We start from the raw sequence: 21,607 nt of genomic DNA, 5'->3' as shown, positions 1-21,607 counted from the left end.
CTTTATTTAAATTCTCAGTAAATAGATCTTCAATGAACTGTACATATTTACAGAAATGTGCCTATTAAGACATGAAATCATAAATTTAAATATGTACCAAAGTTTTTTTAAACATCCCTTTACCAGTTTTCCCTGCTAAGCATCAATGTCCAAACATCAAGTGTGGCTCCTCTTCTCTCCCCAGATAAGCTGTTTGCAGTCATGAGCGAATTCCAGAGAGAAAACACCACAGCTCAAAGCTCCCACTAAAGTTGTATGGTCTTTTTATACACAACACACTCCAGTTCCTCTCCATCTTGAGTTACTATTTTATACACACACACACACACACACACACACACACATATATCTGCCTGCTTTCCCTCTTTTCTTCCTTTTTAAAGTTGCTTTCTCTGGTACTGTAACTTATAATCTAATAGTTTCCCCATTTCTGCCAAACCTGTTTCCTGTATGCTAGCTGCCCATAAGACCAGGGGACCATTCACCAGACAGGATGAGAACCCAAACCAAGTAGAGGATTGGAAAACAGTACCATACATATACAAATGCATGAAGTCGCCATCATCCCATGAAGACAACTGCTGGGTGGGCAGAAAAGTGCACTTCAGGAATGTGCATTTCTAGGACCAGTGTGTCTTCTGGCCTGACCCTCTCAGCACTAGAACATCAGTGCTTGCCTGTGTGGCAGTGTCTTTTGACAAAACAGCCTGGGAAGGACCAACCAGCTTCCCCTGACTCCTTCATCCACCTGAGCCGTACCATCTGTGTAGGGTAGGGTGATCTTGTATTGGTCAAACAGAAGGACATCCCCCATCCGAGTCAGGGTCACCTGCTTCCGAGGGTCCTGGTGCACAATCACAGACACTGACTGGACACAGGCTCCGTCTTGGTCCTGGGGAGAGAAGGGAAGGGACAGAGGCCAGTGGGGCAGAGGCCAGCAGAGCCTTCCCAGGACAGGGACCCCATCCCAAGCAGAGCAGCACATTCAGAGTGTTGGACAGGGGCCAGCAGGTGCATTCATTTTCACTGGCAGGGGCTCAGACTGCAGGAGGTCAGGAACAGGGAGGGGTGGCACTAGCAGAAGCAGAAGCCACAGTGATGTCTCAGGTTGCCAGGGGGAGCAGAGCAGAGGGCCCCCAGATGGCCTGAGGCTGGCCTCCCCTCAGAGCTTGGACTTTGGTCTTTGTGGGGGGGAGGAGTGTAGCTGTTTCAATGGGTCACATCTTGCATTGCACAGGCACACAGGAAATGTGGTAGTGTTCTCTGGGCCTCAGGTTCTCCATCTCTGAAACACATACTACACGCCGCCTCTAGTCGTAGCCCCATCCACACGTTTATTTAAACATTGCTTGAGCACCTACTGTGCGCCAGATTTATGGATGCAGTGATAAATAAGACAGATACCGTATGCCTCCTCATGGAGCTAACAGCCTATGGGACACAGGTTTTGATAAAGTTTACCTCTATATAATCATGATCAGTGCTATAAGCAGATACAGGGCATGAGGAAAGTACATGGAAAAGCCAGATTTATGGAGCAGGCATTTGTCCTCAGGGTTGGGATGTTGGTTGACACACCCACATCCCACACAGAATGTCTAGATTCAATGCTCTGCTTCCTCCCTGCTAGTGCAGCCTCCAGGGCGCAGAAGTGATGGCCCAAGAACTGGGTGCCTGCCACCCATATGGGAGACCGAGTGTCCAGTTCCTGGCTTTGGTGACTGCCTAGAGTCATGGGGCCACTTAGGGAGTGAACCAACAGACAGAGCTCTGTTAAATCTAAGGACAAAAAAAGAAAACTTCATGAACAAAGAACCAGACTTAATCTGCTGAAGTAGGAAAGACCATCCCAGGGAATGACAGTGATTACTGTAAATAATAAAAGCCTTAATTATACTAGAAGCTTTCAAGGTAGCAGCTATCATATGGAATTAACCCTGAGTTCTCATTCCTTTATGCACAGTCACATGCTTCATCTTCAGAGCAATCTGATTGGGCAAGTACCACTATAGCATTTGCATTTTGTAGGTCAGAAAACTGAGGCACAAAAATGTGTCACTTGAACTGTTATCTCCAGAATGCTCAGAAGCTGCTGGGCAAAGAGAAGAGGGAAACAGCTGAGCAGGAGGAGCAGCCTGCACAAAACGGCCACCCAGGAGAGTGTTAACGCCACCCCCCACCAGTGCGTGAAGGAGGCCAGAGGGGGCAGAGCCCATGGGGCAAAGCAGTTTGAGGGCATAGGCAGGGCCTTGGCAGATTTGGAGGCTCCATCCTGAGGCAGAAGAAATGTTAACAGGAGAGTGCCACAAGCAAGTGCAGTGAAACAAGGAACTAACCAGGGCTTGGAACTTTTCAGCCACAGCCACAACTGTCCTTCTGATCCCACCCAGGGAGCAGAACCTCCCTGAAACAGCCCTGGATCCTTGCATCCAAAACATCATCTAAGTCAAGGGCATTCACCTCCCCCATCCCCCCCTCTCCAGGCATGTCACTGGTGTGGGGAGGAAGCCCACACTTTTGGGTCAAGTCTCAGGTTCAGTCCTGCTGTCACTGAAAGCTACAAGCTCTAAAGGAATCTCCCTCTTCAAATCTCAGTTCCCTCCTCTTCCCAGCAGAGACACAACCCACGGAGGATCTCGTCCACTTTGGACTTCATGGCTTCTCTCCCACACAAGCCTCACTTTACCACACACTCTGCATCTGCCTTGGTATATTCTAAAACATTCTTTTCTCTTTTCTTTCCTCATGTGATCCGATCAGCTCCCAGCATGCCCTTCCTCCACAGCCTCACACACTGATAAGTCATTTCTATCTGTCTTTTTAGGCCTGCTTTCTAGATCGCTCAGCTCAAATGCCACCTCTGCTGCAAGGCTTCTCTCGATTCATCTTGCAGGACCATTTCCTCCAAGAATCACCCCTTCTGGGACAGAGAGGAGGAGCTCACAAAGAGGTCAGAGAACATGAGTGACCACCCTCATAGGCCATGAGCTGCAGGGGTAGGATCAGGGCTCTTTTCCCCACATTTCCCCCTAACACATACACATGGTGCCAGGCATGATGTCAGTCATTATGCAGGTGAACTCGCTGGTACACACTGGCTCACAGTGAAAAGAGGTGGCTCACGGGAGGGCACTGTCCAACAGTGCAGTGGGTCACCTCTGGCCAAGGTTGGCCAGCCACCCCCAGGGACAGGGTATGGAAGGACCCAAGTAATGGACCACTGAGGCAAAGAACATGGATCTAAGGCTGGAACTTAATGAGTGGGAAGGTGTCTGGCTGTCCCCTCTCTGTGGCCTCCCTCAGGGTGGCAAGGGCAGCCCTACAGGTGACGATGAGCAGCCTCCTGACTCGGAGAGCAGCCAAGGGCAGCGCAGGGCAGGGCAAGACTAGAGGGAAAGGACTCAACCCTCTGCTTGGGCAGAGGTGGCTGGGAACATTCAAACTGGGGTCCCCCCTCTTACCAGGCCACACGGGGCATTCTGCAGCGTCACGGTGAAGGTGCCTGAGGAACGGCTCTTGGCAAGGATGTACTGGCACGAGGCAGGAAACGTGTACCGGCGGCCATCGAAGGTGGTGAAGTGGATGTCACCGGTCACTGAGCACTCAGCTGGGAGGGTGGAGAGCAGAGAAGGCCACTGACCCAGGGTATTGTCCCTGCCTTTAGCTTCCAAGCACTTGGAGGGCACAGCAACCCATCTTGGGAGCACAAAGGAGTCTAGGTTCTGAGAGCCCCAGTGAGGAGGCAGTTGGTCAATTAGACTGTCCCTGAGATCCATTAGAGAGACACACAGCCCTGCCTCTGGCATCTCCTCTGCCTAAGTTGTCCCATTGTACCCTTCCAAGGTCAGGAGGGGCCATGGCCACCCAGGACCCTGTTCCCAGCCCAGGGTCTCCCTTCTCCGACCACAGATACACCAAGTGTCCTCCTGGCACCCGACCTGTGTGCATCTCCATAGAACTACATAACATCTGGCAACAGCTGGAGCAATCCCATAGCCTAGCAGAGTGACTCAGAAGACACAGAAGGGGCAGGTCCACAGCACAGAACCACTCCTTTTCCACTTCCCCCACCCCCAGCAGGCCTGAGCCTGGAGTTCCCCCAACCCTAAGCTCCATGTCTGTAGAGAAGTTGGGACATACCTGGACAGACAGCTGTGCTGCATACCCACTTGCCTGCGGTGCACGTGCTGAAATGGAGCCCCAGGGAAGCAAGGTTATCCTTCCAGGTGAGGGCTGAGCACCCAGAGGCTACAGGGTCCCCACAGCTCCTCCTGCCTCTCCCCTCCCTGGCCCCAGCCCTTGGCCTCCCTCTCTTGGAAATGGGTGGTGGCCATCTCCCCCACGGCTGGATCGAAGGGTTCCTGGCCCCGCTGGTAAGCTGCAGTGGCTGCACCTGCCATCCTGCCCATTTCCCCGCAGTAGCCACACACCAGGCATTGCAGTCTTCCTTCACCACAGCACCAGGTGGGTGTAGGGTCCCATGGAACTCGCAGGGACACTCAGCCGGGGCCACGCAGCCTCCCTCCTCAAAGATCAACCCTAAGGGGACAGCAGAGGTTGCTCCATCCCTTCCTCCTGGGCACAAACTGTACATGCTTCCAAGTTCTTCCCTCTCTGAGTCCACTCTCTCCTCTGTAAATCCTGGGCTCAAGCCAAGCATGAACATCTATGCAGAGAATCCCACCTCCAGCTCTGCATGCAGGAGATTCCCCAACCCCCTGGTCTGCACAATTGCTTCTTCTTACCACCTTTCAAGATCCTACCCGGTGGGAAACACCACCTCCTGCAGGAGGCACCTCTGACCACTCTTCTACACACTGACTTCCTGTGTCTGAGGCCGGCTACACCACATCACACCTTAAATCAAAACTCAAGTCTGCCTGGTCCTTGAAACCAGGGGCTGATCCCCAAAGACAATGCCTGAATCTTTATGTATTTTCATCTTAACCTCCACCCAGCCAGGTGAATTGTATACTACAGCTGTGCTGCAAGTTTGGACACTGAAAAATAGGATAATCTAGGTGTGCACAGAAAAAGGCTTAAACAAAGGCACATATGCAGAAACGAACACAGAGCAACTTGCCCTCCACACACCATAAAAAACTCTGTCCTCAGAAAACCAGATCTCCTGATGAGTCTCTTGGGGCCATAGTCCCACCCCATCCTTACCCCTCTTCAGCTATTTATGCATTTTTTTTCACTTATTTGTCTGAAGCATCCTTCATTCCGGCATCCACGGAGCATTCTATTGTTGTCCACTTGAACCTAGTCAAGAAGCTGCTGCCAGGCACCCAGTCCTGCACCTTACATACCATTGGGGCAGTAGCAGCCGTCCACACAGGCGATCTCGCTGTCCACACAGGCTGCTCGGGGCTGGCAGGAGGCAGGGCAGCAGGCGATGCACTCATTGTAGGTGAAGTCCTTCTCCTTACAGTGCACGACTTGGGAGGGAGAGAGCCCCAGGCCCCTCAGCTTGGCAGGACCCAGCCTCTCCCTCAGGTTCTGGGTGGGGGTGGGAAGGCTCTGATCATCCTGAACCCCTGCTTCCTTAGAAAGCCCCAAGGAACCCAGAAAATAAGCAGAGGGCCTGGCAGGCTCTGACAGCCATTCTTTGCTCAGACTGCAGCCCCAAGCACAGTTCCTCCCACTTTAAGCCTCAGGTTTCCCATCTATCACTTGGCGAGGAGCCTCAGGGAACCCACTTCCAACATCTGTGCTTCTGACCCAGCCAAGGATGCTGAAGCCAAAGGACACTGCTCACAGCCCCAGGCCAGAGCTTGCCTGAAGTCCTCTCCGTCCATAACCAAGTACTGCAGGTACTTACTGCATGGTTGGAGCTGGGTACGCCAGCCCTGCAGTGGCCGTCCTGCCTGGGCACATGCCCGGGCATACTCTGCCAGTGCCCGGCACCATGTGGCTTCGTCGCCTGCTGATCTGTGCAGGGAGATTGATAAGGGCTGTGCTGGAACACGGTCCAACCTGCTAGCATTCCCTTCCCTGGCACCACATCCCTGGAGGTGGCTAGCACTTCAGAGCTTCCCTCATCCATATCCAGCTGGAAGAGGGAGCCAGGAAGACCCCTAGGAGTGCAGAGGAGGTCAGGCTTCTAGTCCAGCCATTGACACTGCCTTGCTGCAGGACCACAAGGCAGGTCACATTGCTGTACACTGGCTGAGGGGTGGATGGTAGAGGGAGAAGGCTCCATCCCAACCCAGGCAGATATAAATTTCAGAGCACTGGGTGCAGCTCTCTCTCGGGGCCTGGGATTGTCACTGTAGGTGGTTCGTGCGCTGAGCCCTCAGCCTGGTACTGGGAGGAATCCCATGCTACCCCTATGTCTCGCCGCTCACTTACTGGCAGAGATCGCTGGTACAGCTGGCTGCAAATGGCAGAGGGCTGACGTAGGCATGGCAGGCATCAAACGGGGGCCACAGCAGAGCCTCACACCGCTCGTACACACCCTGGGACATAGCCCTGGTGTCACCTGGGACCCCAGTGTGGGCTCAGGAGTAGGGAGAAGAATAGAGAGGAGAGGGATGGGGCCATAGACACCAAGGCAGCCTGGGTCATTGCAGTGCTGGCTTTCCAAAAGCTGGATGGGCAACTGAGGCAAGCCAACCCAAGGTGGGGGCCTCTTCCTGGGGGGTCCTGACCTGCATGGCTCCTGGGCTCTGCTGCAGGCACGGAGGACGAGGCAGGGAGGTGGCCGCAGGCCCTGCGGGCTGGTTAGGAGCCTGGTCCTGCCAGCTGTGCACAAACTCTGCCACATCATCTGTCAGCTTCCCTGGGGATACAGCAGAGAGGACTGGTGCCACCAAATATATGTCTCCTGATTAAGTGCCCTTCCTAACCATGAGTCCCTGAATGAGCCATTGTCGCACTAAAAGCCAGCTGAGGAGCTTTAGAGGCCTCGTATGACTCCAAACTTAGGGAAGACCCTGGGTAGCTAAAAGGCAAATGGGCAGGAGCCCCAGTAAGCTCCTGCCTCCCTTTGGGTCCCAGTTTCCCAGCTGAGGGGAGCAGCCCCATCTCTCAGGAGAGCAATATAAAGAGTTGGGACTACATGGTTCACACTGCCTGTATTGTAGGTATTCAACCTCCCCTCTTCCAGAGAAAGAAGGTCCCCAGAAAAGCCTTGCACCCTTCAGCTTCACTTCCCAGTGCTCATGCGTAGGTAGGGACCTTCAGTCCTGGCGAGGCCCTTCTCCCCTGGCTCTCTCTCTGACCCTCTGCTCCCTGCACCCCCCTCTCTGGCTCAATACCAGCAGAAGTGCTCACTGGCTCTGCACACATCCTCGCAGAAAATCTCTTTAGGACAATTTTATAGAATAACAAACAGATCAGGATAGCCAAGAACTGCCTGAGACCTCATATGTGTAAGGAAGTGGCCTTGACCTACCGCTGGGTCTTAAACACCATGACCATGACCCCAGGGCTCTCTCTCACCTCTCTTCCACACCCACCAAAACCTGTCGGGGCCCCTGTCCGGAACTCACCATAGCTGGTCACCAAATCATCCTGTGGGTCAGCATTGTTGTTCCCACACAAGCCACGTGTCCAGCCCACGAACTCGGGGCTCATCTTGATGTAGACAGCTGAGGCGCCATCCCAGGCCAGCGTGAAGGCCGACCGGTGTCGCACGAGCACATAGCCAGCCAGCCGCTGTAGGTGCACGCTCCCCATTACGAGGGGCAGCTGGACCCTGTGGGGCACAGCCTGAGAGCCAGCACATCCCCTTCCCTACCTCCTACCCTGAGAGGAGCCCACGCCCAAAATCCCAGAGTTCCCAGGTACCTGGAGCTACTCTTTAACAGAGAAATTTTTTTTTTTTTTAATTTCCACCAGAGGCCTTTAAAAGTGAGTGTGTTAACTCTCTCCCATCTAGTCTTTCACTTCCTTGTGACAAGCCTCGTGTGGGTTAGACCAAAGCTGGGTACCAGAAACAGTCTAGGTCACCCACGTGACTGGGAGGGACCCACGACCTGAGCTGTCAGCACCGGCCATCTCCCAAGGCATGAGTTAGCAGAATCGGGACCAGAGCTGAGACGAGAACACTGATATGAAATGTACAAATCCCAGGCAGCATGTTAGTGATGTGGCCAAGAGCTCTTGCGGACTTTTTAAGCTTGCAGTTCTGACAGTCAATGTCAGAGGCACAGCACCTGCCAGCTCCTTTTTTTCCAAGACAGAGGAAAGATGAAGGGAGCAGGTGCTTTCTCTATCTTTTGGATGGGGAGCAGGCATAGGGTGGTCAGAGAAGCTAAGAGGGGAGGCAAGCAGAGGCGCAAGGCTCCGGCTGCACAGAGAGGCTAGCCCATCTAGCTCCTCTGGACTTGAGCAGTGTCTGAACTGGTGGAAAACCAGGAAAGGGAAAGCAAAGCTGGGCCTCACGCACCAAAAGACCCGCATAGCAATGCTTCATTCGTACAATGAGGCCTTCCATCGGATGCTCAGCCCGAGTGTGGTCAGCCTGCTTGCTGGGTTTCAGGCAGAAGGTAGTGGGGCAACAGGTCACAGCAGGAATACCCTCTGACTGCCCCACAGATGGACAGTGAGAGGACAGGGGCAATAGCACAGTCCTGTAAGGACTGTAACTCAGGTCCAGGTGGCATGTGAAGCTCTCCCTCATCAGATGCTTCCCCAGGATCCACAACAGCCCAGCAAGGTATCTGCCACTCCAACTGACCCCACAGCATCAGAAAGGGGCAACAGCAGGCTCAGCTTGTGCTCTGGGCAGCAGCAACTATGGGTGATCCACTTGGGAAGGTTTGTGGACAATTATGAAAGACACACTGTGCACATTGACCATGGTGAGCCCCCTGCTGGAACACCCTGTCCAGAGTCTGGGGCCTCCTGCAAACCCAGCTCACCTGCCAGTCTGCTTTGACCCTGATGCTGAAAATCATTGCTTATTCCCCAAAACCAATCCTTTTCCCCTGACCCCCACCCACAGCATCAGGGACCGGGGCAGCTTGGAGCAGCAGGTGCTATATTACCTCACGCCTCCATGGGTGACCTCCTTGGCCAGGCGGATCTCCTGCTCACCCGAAAGGAAGAGGCTGACAGATCTGGAGCAGGTGTAGGGGAAGGGGCCGCACTGTGGGTCATTATGCACCTGGGGGGAAGAGTTGTACAGGAAGGTGACAACTGCAGCTGTATTTCTGGGAGGAAGCAGCGGATGTGTACAGGGATGGAGTCTGCCTTAGCCACACACTTGCTGCTGGGAAAAGCCAGAGCTGGTTCTAAGCCTGGCCTGGATGGTTCAGCCCCAGGACTCTGTTCAGCGCTTTGTGTCATTTGCTTGTTTCTGAACTTCTTTTCCCATCCAGGCAGAGGCTGACACATACATTCACCCATCACCAAGTACAGAACACAGACACCCACACACCCACAATCCATAATGCACACCGTGGACCACTCCCTGTATACACCATAGGTGATCCCACCTCACACGCCTGGAAGGCAGGGCAGAACCTTCCCCTGCACACGCAGTGCTCCAGGGCTGCCTGCTACACTCCCATCAACTCTGTCCTCTGCTGAGATCAAACCCATCTATCAAAGGGCACATGTTCACAGGGCAGGTGTCGAGGGGCCCAAGGTCTGAGACTGCCTGCCTGCTTGTCATTCCCGGAGGTCCCCGCCCAGGGAAGGGGGCCTTTGCAAATGCAGGTGAGCAGGCTGAAGCCTGTCAGCTCCAGGTGTCAAACCACCCCAGGGTTTTGCAAGCTTCTTTGACCATGACCTCCAGTAAGATACAACATATAGAAATAAAACAAAATCCCTGCAAGTGGTGCTTAGCCCCACTAAAGTGTAAGCCATTCTTATTAAGTCTTTCTCTCCCACTTCTTTGTTCGATGCTGCTTGTGAATGAATTGGCTTCGTAATGCATGTGTGGCAGCCCGCTTTCCAAGTGACAAAGCCATCAGGAAGTGACACAGCTGTGAGAAATGGGTGTCTGACAGCCTGAGGTAGAGAGGGGATAACTGACTGTGGCTCCCACCCTTGCAAGCCACAGCGCCCAGGGTGCTCCCACTGGAGGTCCAAGTGGAGACAAGAAGGGTGACACCGATTTCCCCCAACACCTGCCTGTGGCTGGATAACAGCAAAGTACCTTCTGGCAGAGCCAGTTCCCCCTGCGGACCCTCCTCCAGGCGGAGGTGGACTGGTCTGCACCTGTGGGTGATCTCTCACTCCACAGATGGGCTCAGGGTGTCACTCTGCTGGGTGGCCCAGGGGCTGCCACACATGTAATTGTGGATTCGGCCAAGTTTGTCTAAGAACTAACCTGGGAATTGAAGACACCAAACAACAACAACAGCAAGGTCATGCCCTTGGCCTAGAAAGCCGACACCTGCCAAAGGAAGCCGAGCCAGAAACAGAGGTTTGTGGGAGATACATGAGGACCAGTCATGACACACACCTCTGGTTACAGACAGGCGGCCCTTGATCAGCTAAGAAGGCAAGGCCATCCAGGAAGGCTTCTTAAAAGAGGCGATTCCACCCCTCCATCCCCTCCAGTGCTTCCTGGGAGGAACACGATCCTTCCCACCTCAGGCTCTGAGCACCCAGAGTCCCTCCCCTCCCCAGAATGCTCTCTGTCTCTGTATTCTCCACTCAGCTCACTCCAGCTCTTTCCTCAGGTCCAGTATCATGGTCACATGCTGTAGGAAGCCTTACCTGATGGCCACTCTTCCTAATAAACAACACTGGGTTTCCATGATGTGTCCTGGCATTTCTCCTCACCAGCATGTGAACTGATTCCTTCGCTTTAATGCTCACTTTCCCCATGAAACACTAAGCTTCAGAGACCACATCTGGGGTACGGCCCTGAGGGGCTCTCATCTACCAGTCCAGGGGCTGGCCAGGAGCAGAGCATGCACTTAATGAATACTGATGCCTGATAAGTGAGTGAATACACGAGGGGACAGTCGGGGCAATCTGGATGGAGTAGGTGAGCAAGGTCTGACGAGTCCTTGACTTTTTCTAGCAGTGCAGGTTCTAGGCAGATGGGAGCTAGGGGTGGCAGGGGACAGAGAAGGCTCCGGCCTTTCCAGCCATGATAAATAGAGCCCCAGCTCCCAGGGCCTGGCAGCGCCTCACCTGGATAGAGAAACTCTGCCCCTCAGGTTCATGGCGCCCCACCAGCATGTAGCTGCCCTTCCCAGAGAGGTAGAAGTAAAGACCGTCGAACGTCTCCACGTGGTGCTGCCCCCACGTCCGGCAGATGCTGTCCCGCTCAGGTCCAGCATTGTATACTGTGATGGGAGAGAAAGACAGAGAGCTCCCCCGACTGGCGGCAGTGACAACAAGCTTGGGGCTGGAGGTCCCAGGCCTGGCAGAAGGCTTTCCCCCACCTCCCAGGTTGCCCAGGCTCACCCAACTGGCAGCGCGGTCCAGTGGCATTGAAACGTCTACAGTCGCAGAAGGCAGGGTGCACACATTCACCCCCATTGAAGCAGGAGAACATGTCTGCCAGGGCACACAGAGGCATCTCCCCAGTGAGCTGAGTTTTACAAAGGCTGACAAGCCTGCCTTTCTGCCACCCTCAGGTGCCAGGACCCAATCCTCCCAGGGTCCCCTGGCATAGGCAGCTAGTCTGAGAGGCATAGAAGTGATGTCTCGGGCTGCTACCTAACAGATAGGTGAGGTAGGGTGCTATAGCACCAGCCTCTAGTGTTTATCAGTGAGCCCAGGCCAGCCCTCCTGGGTCCAGCTCCCCGTGCCCAGATCCTGCCTGGCAGACCTGACAGGTGCAATTGGGAGTTGCAGGGTGAACAAAGTCCTTCACCGTGGTAGAAGGCAAGATGTCACTGGGGTCAGACGGGGTGAAGGGAAGGTCTGGGCTGTGGTCACAGAACAGAACAGGACCCAGAGAGGAAGCTTGCCATGGGCAGGAAAGACTGTGGCCAGCAGCAAGGGGCCAGGGATATGGAAGGCACGGAGACCAACCCCTGTTAGGGAGGAGAGGCTCCAGGAGGCCACTTACAAGACGGTGCGCACTTTGCCCGATGCAGCCGCCTTTCCCAGGAAGTCATGGCCGAGGAGTCTGGGGCTTCAGCTTCCTTTCAGAGACAGAGGAGGAGACAGGGGAATAAAGGAAACAAGGAGAGAGAGAAGGGGAGAAGGAGGGGGAAAAGAGAACCTGGTCAAGGGCTGACCTCAAGCCAGCTTCTTGAAAACCCCAGGATGGAAGGAATGCCCACACCCCTTGGTGCCCTGTCACTGTCCCCAGCTACCCCTGAGTGGTACATGGGCAAGCTCTGGGTCTGACCTTTTCCCTGCCAGCCAGCTGGATGCCTCAAGACCCTCCTTACCCTCAGCACTCCCATGTCTCCTAGCCTCCTCTCTCCCTCTCTCCTTCCTCAGCAAAGCTTTGCGTCTGCCATAGCCCTGCACAAAACCTCCTTCCCTGGAGAAGAAACTTGAGTCAGAGCCCCAATAGGAAAGCAGCCCTTCACCCCAGGCTGGGAGGCAGCTTCCGTCAGTCCCCAACCTGTTTCCTGACCCTTCCCGTAGGGACAGCCCCATGTCACCACCCTGTGTCCTCAGCTGCAAACCAAGGCACTCACTCGCCCACCCCAGTGCTGTGGATCTCAAGCAGACACAGAGAGGCACAGCATACCTGGATAGCCTTACTTTGCAGATAGCATTCTCAGCACACATTCTGCCCAGCTACTGCATAGACTGTCCTGAATTTTTGGGGTGCTCTGTTACCATGTGCCTGGTGCTGGGGCACCTGGGGTGCCAGCATCACCATCTGAGGTGTCCAATGTGCCCTGAGCAAAATCAGCTCCTCCCATCTCAAAGCATCAGCCTCCATTTTTACAGTGTCCCCAGGACCACATGCCAGGCCCTAGGCTGGGTACAGTGCATGGGACCAAGTCCCTGCTCCGTGAGGCCACGCTTGAACTTGCAGCCATCAGGCATGAGCCACACTGTGGGTAGGTCTTCTGTGTCTTCCTCACTCTCCATCGTCCACACATCCAGGCTGAAGCCCAGGCACCAGCAGAGTACTTGAAACCCAGCATCTACTTGGAAGCCTGACTCCCTGACTCCAACCCCAGCTCCCTGCCCCTCGTCCTATTTTTCCAATCTCTGGAAGGTCACTGTCATGTGTCAGCTTTCCACATCTTCACCCCAGCCTGGCCCCAGGTGCCAGGTTCTCCCCAGCATGCCAGTCATGTATGTTACAGCACCCTTACAGAACACAAGAAATGTGAGTGGATGGCATAGGGCTGGCAAACACAAGCATCAGTAGGAACCCATAATGAGGCCAAGCCTCTGCTCCTCACCCCAACCCCCATGAGACTCTGCGATACAAGACTGCAGATGGAGTTATGAAAACGTATGTGCCTCTACTGAGCACACTAACAAGCAAGACCCAGCAGCAGGCATGTCTACTGGCTGAAATCTATAGTGATCATTTAAAGGGATGTAAATGTCATTTGGATTGAGATTATTGAAAACTCCTCTCCCCGGGCCCGGCGCGATGGCGCAGTGGTTAAGGTCCTCGCCTTGCACGCCCGGGATCCCATATGGGTGCTGGTTCTAATCCCGACGGCCCCGCTTCCCTCCAGCTCCCTGCCTGTGGCCCGGGAAAGCAGTCGAGGACGGCCCAAGGCTTTGGGACCCTGCACCCGCGTGGGAGACCCAGAAGAGTCTCCTGGTTTCGGATCGGCATAGTATCGGCCGTTGTGCTCACTTAGGGAGTGAATCATCAGACGGAAGATCTTCTCTGTCTCTCCTCTCTGTATATCTGCCTTTCCAATAAAAATAAAATAAATCTTTTAAAAAAAAAAAAAAGAAACTCCTCTCCCCTTCCACGTTCATGGCCCCTCTGGTCTGCACCATCAGTTGTCTGGGAATTGTTGGGCTTTGTCAGAGAGTAGGGAAAGGCGGAAATGAGTTATGACCAGTTTCTGGTCCAGATTATGCTCACTTTCTTCCTAGTGAGGCCTTCCAAAACAGGAACCCTCTAGTGGTCCTGGTCCACAAACCTCACAACCCCCAGCCCCACTGCTGTCACCCTAGAAGAAAGCCATGCCAACTCCTTACTGCTCAGAGCAGTGTGGGAAGCCTGTCTACACTGCCTGAGCTCGGGGCTTCTGACTCCTCCCCAAAGAAAAGGAGGTGCCCATCTGGGAGACCAGCTAAGAAGGCAGGATTCCATGGATCTTGCGGGGCATTCCTGGTGCACAGGAACGGGTGCTCCCAGGACAGTTGGGGGCACCTACCCACTGCATAGCTCTGACAGCTCCTTCACCTGCTTCAGCTTCCCTGTCCACAGAAAGAGCCACATTGCACTTCTCAAACTGCATGTGGCTAGGAACCCTTGGAGCTCTGGGAGAGCAGGCAAGTGGGGAGTAAAACACATTACAGAAGAAGTATGCCCACCCACGCCCACCCACCTCGGGGCTGTCCCAGATGACAGGTGGCTGGGATGCAGGGTTTGCTGTTACAAACAAGGGTCTCCTGCTGGCACCAGACACTGCCCAGAACAAATTGCTAGGGCAGGGGCGCCTGAGCAGAGACTTGAGCTGCTCCGCAGGTCATGGGTGGGCTGGCTTTACAACATGTGTGTGCTTGTAGTAAAAAGGAGACAAAAGCAACCCAGGGCTAAGCAGAGAACCATAACATCCAATGCAGAGATCAGGAGAGTTTGGTAAAGGGAGATATCAAAACCGCTGTTCCGAAGAGGAGATCTGAACTCAAAGGCACAGGAGATGCCTGCCGGGCTTCTCAGTCCTTCCCGGCAGCCTCCAGCAGAGGGCGCAGTTTCCACCTGGGCTTAGGGCTTGGCTCAGGGACCCATTGCACACAGTGTGCAGAAAGTCAAGGCCACTGTCTAAACCCTCACCTGCCCTCTTGCACCCGGGGGAGGAAAGAGCTCAGTGGTGTGAAAAGGCCTTGATGCTTTTCACTTCAAAGAGCTGGCTACAGGGCCTCGCACAATTAGGAGAGGGGCAACAGAAATGTTTTAGGAGTTTGCACATTCGACACATGCATTCCTTTTTGAATAATGCCAGAGATATCTACCACGCCCTCCTGCAACCCATCGTAACCTCCAGAGCTCCTTGTCAGCCTCAGCCATGACAGAAATAAAGCCCTCCGTTCAGCGACGCCTACCCTCCCCAGGTCACCCCTTACCTGGCTTTCCACTGCTATTGTGGCATCCCCAAAGGCGATGGGTCCTTCCTGGTGGCTGCTGCTGGGAGAGACACAAGTCTGGCGTAGGTGGTGGGCCAGGAATGCACCTCCCTCCCCACCGCCGAGACCCCTGGGAGGCCCTGTGTGGGGAGCAGGTAGGGCCAGGGCAGCCGCCACAGGCAAAACTCACCTGGGAACCCAGGCCGACTCTGGCTGCAGCTCTGCAGGGGCCTGCGGTGTGGGTGCTGTGGGAGGGGAGGCTGGTGTGTCCCATGGGAGCTGTGCCTAGCTCGGACACACTCCCTGCCTGCTACAAGGCCTCCCCTTACCTCTCCTCTCCCAATAGCTCTCCCTGTAGCTTATAAGGCTTTCAGCCACCTTATCAGTGGGTTCCAGTCCTCTGGGGTTCCCCACCTTGAGTCTCCCTATGCCCTCCACCCTGCCTGCTTTGGGACCCTTTACATAGTCCCAGGCCTGCCTCTTCTGCTTTCCACCGCCCCTCCCCCAGGCCCTCTACCCGTCCTCTCTCCAACCCGTCCAGGCCCATCCACCAAGTCTCCAGCTAGTCGGCTGGCTTCCGAGGGCAAGTCCACACCCAGCTCACCGAGGCGTTGCACCCGCAGGGACTCCCCAGCCGGTTCACCCCGGGGCAGCCAGGCACAGGTGAGTAGCAAGCAGAGAGCTGGCGCCGGGGCTCCCATAAAGGCGCGTGGGCCGGAGCGGCAGAGCAGGAGTGCGGGCGGCCAGCTGCTGGGCCCAGGCTGGGTCACACCTCCTCTCCTCGGCTGCCACAGACCCGCAGACCCTCGGGTTCTCATGCCCAGCACTACCTCGGCCCCTCCTCCCAGACGCGAGGCTCCTCCCCGCCAAGCAGAGGCTTGGGACTGCCCAGCTCATTACCATAAGTTGGCATTGGGACCAGGACCCAGGTTTTGCCTTTCTGGGTTTATGACACTCAGCCCTAAGTCCCGTGGAGAGAGCAAAAAAAAAAAAAAAAAAAAAAAGGATAACCTTTGCCGCCCCCTCTCCCTTTTCCTGGGTCCTGGAGGCCGCTTTACACCAGAAAGCCCTCTCCTTATTACAGAGTCCTGCAGCAGCTGGGCCGCACTGCTTATGGCCCGTGGTCAACAGCACAGCCAGGGCTCAGGCCTGCCAAGTCCCAGCTTGTGCGTGCACCACTCCTCATCACAGCTTCCACCCGGGTGACCAAATCCCCACCCTGCACTCCACTACTCAGGAGTGACTCCTACCTTTGCCTCCTGTATGCCAGCACCGGCTCAGACCCCAGCTCAGAAACTGCTGGCTGAGTGACACAAGGGCCTCACCCTCCACCCCCACCTGATGGCTCCCAGCAAAGCCACTCTTGGACCAAGGCAACTCCACCCTTGTGCATGGAATTTTCAAATGGTGCCACGGTGTGGCTGGGAACCTTGGCATCTTTTTCCTTGGCCAGCACTCAGGGAATGCCAATCAGATGGGAGGCCTTACAGATAATCATGGTGATGATGATGGGGAGGAGGACAAGGGCCCAGCAGACCCCTGGACAGGGGTGTGGACTTGGGATACATTCCAGGCCCAGAGTGGAGAAGGCACACACAATTATCTTCACTTGCGGTGTCTGAACTTGTGGCTGTAGATGGGAAGAGAGGCAAAGATGTACCTTAAAGAATATTGGCTACTGGGGCCAGCACTGTGCCATAGCAGCCTAAGCCTCTGCCTGCTACTCTGGTTCGAGTCTCAGCTGCTTCTGCTTCTGATCCAGATCACTGCTGGCCCGAGTGTTCGTGCTGCTGGCACTCATGTGGGAGACCTGCATGAAGCTCCTGACTCCTACTTCGGCGTGGTCCAGCCTGGGCTGTTGCAGCTCTTTGAGGAGTGAACCAGTAGATGGAAAACCTGTCTCTCTAACTCCAACTTTCAAATACATAAATATTAAAAAAAAAAAAAAAGACTGGTTAAGAACGGGCTTTCACAGTCTGTCTCTGAGCAGCTTTGAAAGATACACTGCTGGGCGAGGACTCAGAGCCGTGCTGGGGCCAAGATGGGAGCGTGTGGACATGGCAATGTAGAAACGGAGGCAGTACACTGGAGGGAAATGTGTTTTATGGGGTCTTTCCTGAATGTTTGAAAAGTCCACTCGACTGAGTCAGATTTAACTACCCAATAATGTAGAAAGCAATCTACTTGCAAACGCACAGCAATCGTTGGGGATAGACACAGTCTCCCTGTCCCTGCCCCCACCAAATGGGCTTAGCTCAGGCACAAGTGCCACAGCTGAACCAGTGCCTCCACATTCTCTGCTTCCTGGCCCCTCTTGCCTTTCATTGGTCCCAGGCTGGGGACAGCCTTGTCTCTGCACCCAACACTGGACCCAAGCATTCAGCCAGTTTGAGCTGAATTGAATCAAAGGGGCCAGAGGGTGCTGGCCCTGGATTAAGGTCAACCATAGGCCAGGATGGCCTCACCACCTCTTCAGCTGTGGGGACCACATCTGTGCCCGGTCTCTTCCTGTTTTTGTCTAGGAGAGCACAGTTAGGGGAGTTGGGAGGCAAAGACAGGTAATCAGAACACTGGTTCTGTTGCTGCTGGCTGCATTAAGACCACGCCTGGTCCCCAAGAAACTCACAGGTCAAAGAGATTTCTTGGGCCCGGCACAGTGGCGCAGTGGTTAAGGTCCTCACCTTGCACGCCCGGGATCCCATATGGGCGCCGGTTCTATCCCGGCAGCCCCGCTTCCCTCCAGCTCCCTGCCTGTGGTCCGGGAAAGCAGTCAAGGACAGCCCAAAGCTTTGGGACCTTGCACCTGTGTGGGAGGCCTGGAAGAGGCTCCTGGCTTCAGATCGGCATAGCATCGGCCATTGCGCTCACTTGGGGAGTGAATCATCGGACGGAAGATCTTCCTCTCTGTCTCTCCTCTCTGTATATCTGCCTTTCCAATAAAAAAATAATAAAAATAAATCTTTAAAAAAAAAAAAAGATTTCTTCTCAGTGTAGGATGAAGGCCACTGGTAGACAAGAGTGAAGTGGCGGTCGCAAAAGGGCAGAGGAAGCCCAGCATGTGTGCCCAGACACAACGGACAAGATTGTCTATCCAACCCTGCCTGACCCATTGATGGGAAGAGATTCCCACAAGGAAGTCCCAAATTTCCCCGCAGGCTCCTTCCTCACCCACCCGTGCTGGAGCCCACTCCGAGGAGCGCCAGCCGCGAAAGATCCCGGCTTCCACGCCCAGCAGCACAGGCCCTTCTGCGCCCTGGCCTCCGGGAGTGGACGACCAGGGGCAGGTGTCTCCCCGCCTCCTGGCGGTCCCGCCCCATTCCCGTCCGGATCCCGCCCCCGCCGCGCCCGGGCCCCACCCCTCGTCCCCCCAGGGTGGCTCCACGGGTCACGGTCGCCGCCTGCTCCGGCCAGCTGCCGGCAGCCTGGTCCCCGAGGGAGCGGGGCTTGCACCGAGGCCGCTGGATCCGGCGCAGCCATGGACCGAAAAGTGGCCCGAGAATTCCGGCACAAGGTGGGAGCCGAGCGGGGGCCTCTGAACTCCGAAGTCCCCAACGAAGTACTCCCCTTAGCTCGCTGATATCCCTTCCTTTGGTAGCTTGGCCTCAGGGAGTGTCTGGCTGAGTGAGAGGGACGGGAGCTTGGACTCTGGGTGTGAGGACCCCTTAGCTCATCTCCTGGGAGTGTCCTTTCTCTTGCCGGGTCTAGGGCTTGGGATTCCTTTCAGCCTGGGCCTGGGACACTCCCTCCCTTCCGCTGGGCAGGGGAGGTAGCTGGTAGCTTGTGGGAAAAGCTGGGGCTGTTGTAAGGACTGGGGGTCTGGAAACTGTGTGTGTGTCTGCCCTTGGCAGTCAGAACATCAGGGGTTGGGGGCAGGCAGCAACCCTGCCTGTAGTACTTCTTCAGGCCTGAGAAGAGGCCGGGAGCTGGTGCTGGCCAGGCTGCAGGGCAGCAAGGTGGGGGCACTGGGGTTGTGTGCCAAAAAGGAGCTACACCCGTAACCCAGGATCCCCACTGGAAGCATCTGGATTCCATGCAAGATATTTCCAGAATTGCTTCCGGAATGTGTAGGATCTGCCTGCCAGGGTCCCAAGGCTAGAGAAGACTTTGTGAGGAAACCTCAAAACCAGGGGTCAGGAGCCCAAGGAGCCAGCTAGTGAGGATGCCGCTGGGTTCCGGGGGCCTGTGCCCACTCTGTGCCCATAGATCTCACAGCAGCCATCTGCCACCAGATGTAGGGACCAGCTATGGGTTCCTGGAAGAAAAGCTCAACTTGGTGGAAATCCTCACTCTCACTTCGCTCCCCCCGACCTCCAGCAAGGCCTTAGGTCTCCCTGATATGCACCCAGGAGTGAGGGGAAGCTGGGAGCTCAGCAGGATTGGGGGAGGACGGAGAGTGGGGGTGACTGATGAGCATGGAGGAGGGTGTGTTTTGTTGCAAAGGGTGGGGAGCACTGGGAGAAATTTCAGCCGGTGTGTGGGGATGCTGGGTGAGTGTAGGTTTCGTACAACCTGCTTGGAAGAGGCTCCACCTCCCATCCCCCACCCGAGACTCCGGCTTGAATTTCTCTCTCCTGCCTCTGAAAGGAAAGCTGGCTTCTCTTTTGCTTTCCACCATGGGGCACGACTTCTTGGCTGCTTGTGAGAAAATCATCTCCAGGTCCACTGAGTGTGGCGTGACAGTGGGGTCTGCTCTATCCTCCTTCTCCCCACGCCCCTTTTCTTCTCTTTCTGTCTCACTGCGGAAGTCACTGTGCCCCTGCGTGTACAGGCAGGGCAAGGCGCCACACTGGGCAGGGCCTGGACTGGACTTTGTGCCCCAAGGCCTCCCAGGTAGCAGCTGCCTGCCCTTTCCAAGCTAGAGGATCATCCAGGAAGTGGGGACAGAGGGTGAGGTGACAGTCGAGAGACGGATGGGGATGCATGGCCATGTTGGAGAAAACGCACTGCTCGCTATCCACAGCTTTCTGAATGCTCTTCTCTGCCTGCTTGGGGCACAGTTTGTAACTGAAATCTTAGTACTCTGCAAGGTAGTGTGTGACAATGGAAAGTGCCATGAGCTAACCTGCCTGATCCCCCAGGAGACGCGGTTAAGAACCCATAGCTAGTAAGGTGAGCCTGAGTGCTGAATGAGGCCCACAGGTGTTTGGGGAGCTTGGAGTGTCCTTGGTGCTTAGGGGAGACCCCCACCAGTGCCTGACATTAGCTGGAATGAGGCAGAAGGGGGCCCCATCTCCATGTTGCCTCTTGCCACCAGGCAGGCCTCGGACAAGCCGCTGCACCTCTCTGGGCTGTGGTTTCCAGGGCTGTGAGACGCTGATCGAGCGTAGTGTTTACGTGAATAAGGATCACACGAGAACTCACGTGCTGGCCATTTGGGCCCTGTGATCACCCACGGAGCCACAGGGCCTGCTGGCAACACAAAGGGTCTGCAGGCAGCTGCTCTCTCTACTGGTGTTGGCAACAGGAAACATCCTTGGGCTGGGAGAAGGGGATTTGGCCAGGGACCAAGCCTTTCTCACCAGGCAACCAGCTTTTCAGAAGACTTCCCCTTTCGCTCTATGCACCTGTGTATCACAGGAACTTGGTTACTCATTGGCTCAGAAAGTATTTCTTATGTGTTCAGCCACCTGGCATTTATGAGTGTTTCTGGTGTACTCTGCCCGAGGCCAGCACCCAAAGGTGGGATGAATGCAGAAAGAACCTCTGCCTTTGAGGATCTGCTAATCGTTCATTCACTCACACATACAACAAATAAATATGTGCCATGAGCTCCTCTACACAACAAAGAACCAAACAAAACCCCTGGGATTAACAAGTGACAGCACCCTGCATGCCAGAAAGTGATAAAGGCTGCGAACAAAACCTACTGGGATGAGGAGGAGGTAGCCACGGGGCCTTGGAAGTAGCAGGGACTTGGAAGAGCGTGGGGATACATCAGTGCCAGCACATGCTAAGGAGAGAGAGCAGCACTTGCTAAGGCCCTGGGGCAAGCATGTGCCTGGCCTATTGAGGAACACTAGATGGGACAGTGTGTCTGAGAGGAATGATGGAGTGGGGAGAAGTGGTTCAGAGGGATGATGGGGACTTTGGATTTTGTTCTGAGTGTGATGAGAAACCACTGATGTTTTAAAGAGATCACCTTGGAAGGTAAGGCAGTGGGAAAGGAAACAAGTGAGATGGGAGAAGCAAGAGAAGGTGGGGATGCTCACCATGTCAAGCTGGTTCCACTGCTACAAACCTTAACAAGGTTAGGAGCATCTAGAGTGAATGTGGTCTCCGCGGCCTTGGTGGTGCTGATGGTTTCCAAGGGATCTCTACCCCCCAGTTCATCAAGTTGTGCATAAATAATGTCTTCACTGTTTACACATCCACCATACCTCAACAAATTGGCTTCACCAAAGCAAGACATTAGGGCTGGCCTTGTGGCATGGCAAGGCAAGCCTCTGCCTGCATCCTCTGT

General features: G+C 55.0%; 2 protein-coding genes across 2 annotated transcripts in view; one reads left to right on the top strand and one right to left on the bottom strand.

Annotated features, from left to right (window-relative positions):
• The window catches only part of OTOG (otogelin), a 70,085-nt gene extending 54,237 nt beyond the window's left edge, over positions 1 to 15,848 (bottom strand). The window contains exons 1-16 of the mRNA XM_040988431.1: positions 15,752 to 15,848; positions 15,338 to 15,392; positions 15,148 to 15,208; positions 11,987 to 12,062; positions 11,377 to 11,469; positions 11,101 to 11,255; positions 8,997 to 9,115; positions 7,497 to 7,702; positions 6,654 to 6,784; positions 6,355 to 6,461; positions 5,825 to 5,934; positions 5,313 to 5,441; positions 4,431 to 4,539; positions 4,141 to 4,187; positions 3,462 to 3,607; positions 760 to 892 (exon numbers count right to left, since the gene is read on the bottom strand). Of these exons, the coding sequence (XP_040844365.1) occupies positions 760 to 892; positions 3,462 to 3,607; positions 4,141 to 4,187; positions 4,431 to 4,539; positions 5,313 to 5,441; positions 5,825 to 5,934; positions 6,355 to 6,461; positions 6,654 to 6,784; positions 7,497 to 7,702; positions 8,997 to 9,115; positions 11,101 to 11,255; positions 11,377 to 11,469; positions 11,987 to 12,062; positions 15,148 to 15,208; positions 15,338 to 15,392; positions 15,752 to 15,848 (1,774 nt within the window). The remainder of the gene's footprint in view (positions 1 to 759; positions 893 to 3,461; positions 3,608 to 4,140; positions 4,188 to 4,430; positions 4,540 to 5,312; positions 5,442 to 5,824; positions 5,935 to 6,354; positions 6,462 to 6,653; positions 6,785 to 7,496; positions 7,703 to 8,996; positions 9,116 to 11,100; positions 11,256 to 11,376; positions 11,470 to 11,986; positions 12,063 to 15,147; positions 15,209 to 15,337; positions 15,393 to 15,751) is intronic.
• Positions 15,849 to 18,622: 2,774 nt separating this feature from the next.
• USH1C (USH1 protein network component harmonin) overlaps positions 18,623 to 21,607 on the top strand; it is a 40,898-nt gene continuing 37,913 nt past the window's right edge. The window contains exon 1 of the mRNA XM_040988437.1: positions 18,623 to 18,658. Coding sequence (XP_040844371.1) covers positions 18,623 to 18,658 — 36 coding nt within the window. The remainder of the gene's footprint in view (positions 18,659 to 21,607) is intronic.

Source organism: Ochotona curzoniae, unplaced genomic scaffold (genome assembly GCF_017591425.1).
Source record: "Ochotona curzoniae isolate NIBS_2020 unplaced genomic scaffold, NIBS_Ocur_1.0 contig_4877, whole genome shotgun sequence".
In the NCBI taxonomy this organism is placed as follows: domain Eukaryota; kingdom Metazoa; phylum Chordata; class Mammalia; order Lagomorpha; family Ochotonidae; genus Ochotona; species Ochotona curzoniae.
Note: the sequence above shows the minus strand (reverse complement) of the source record. Positions and strands in the feature narration are given on the sequence as shown.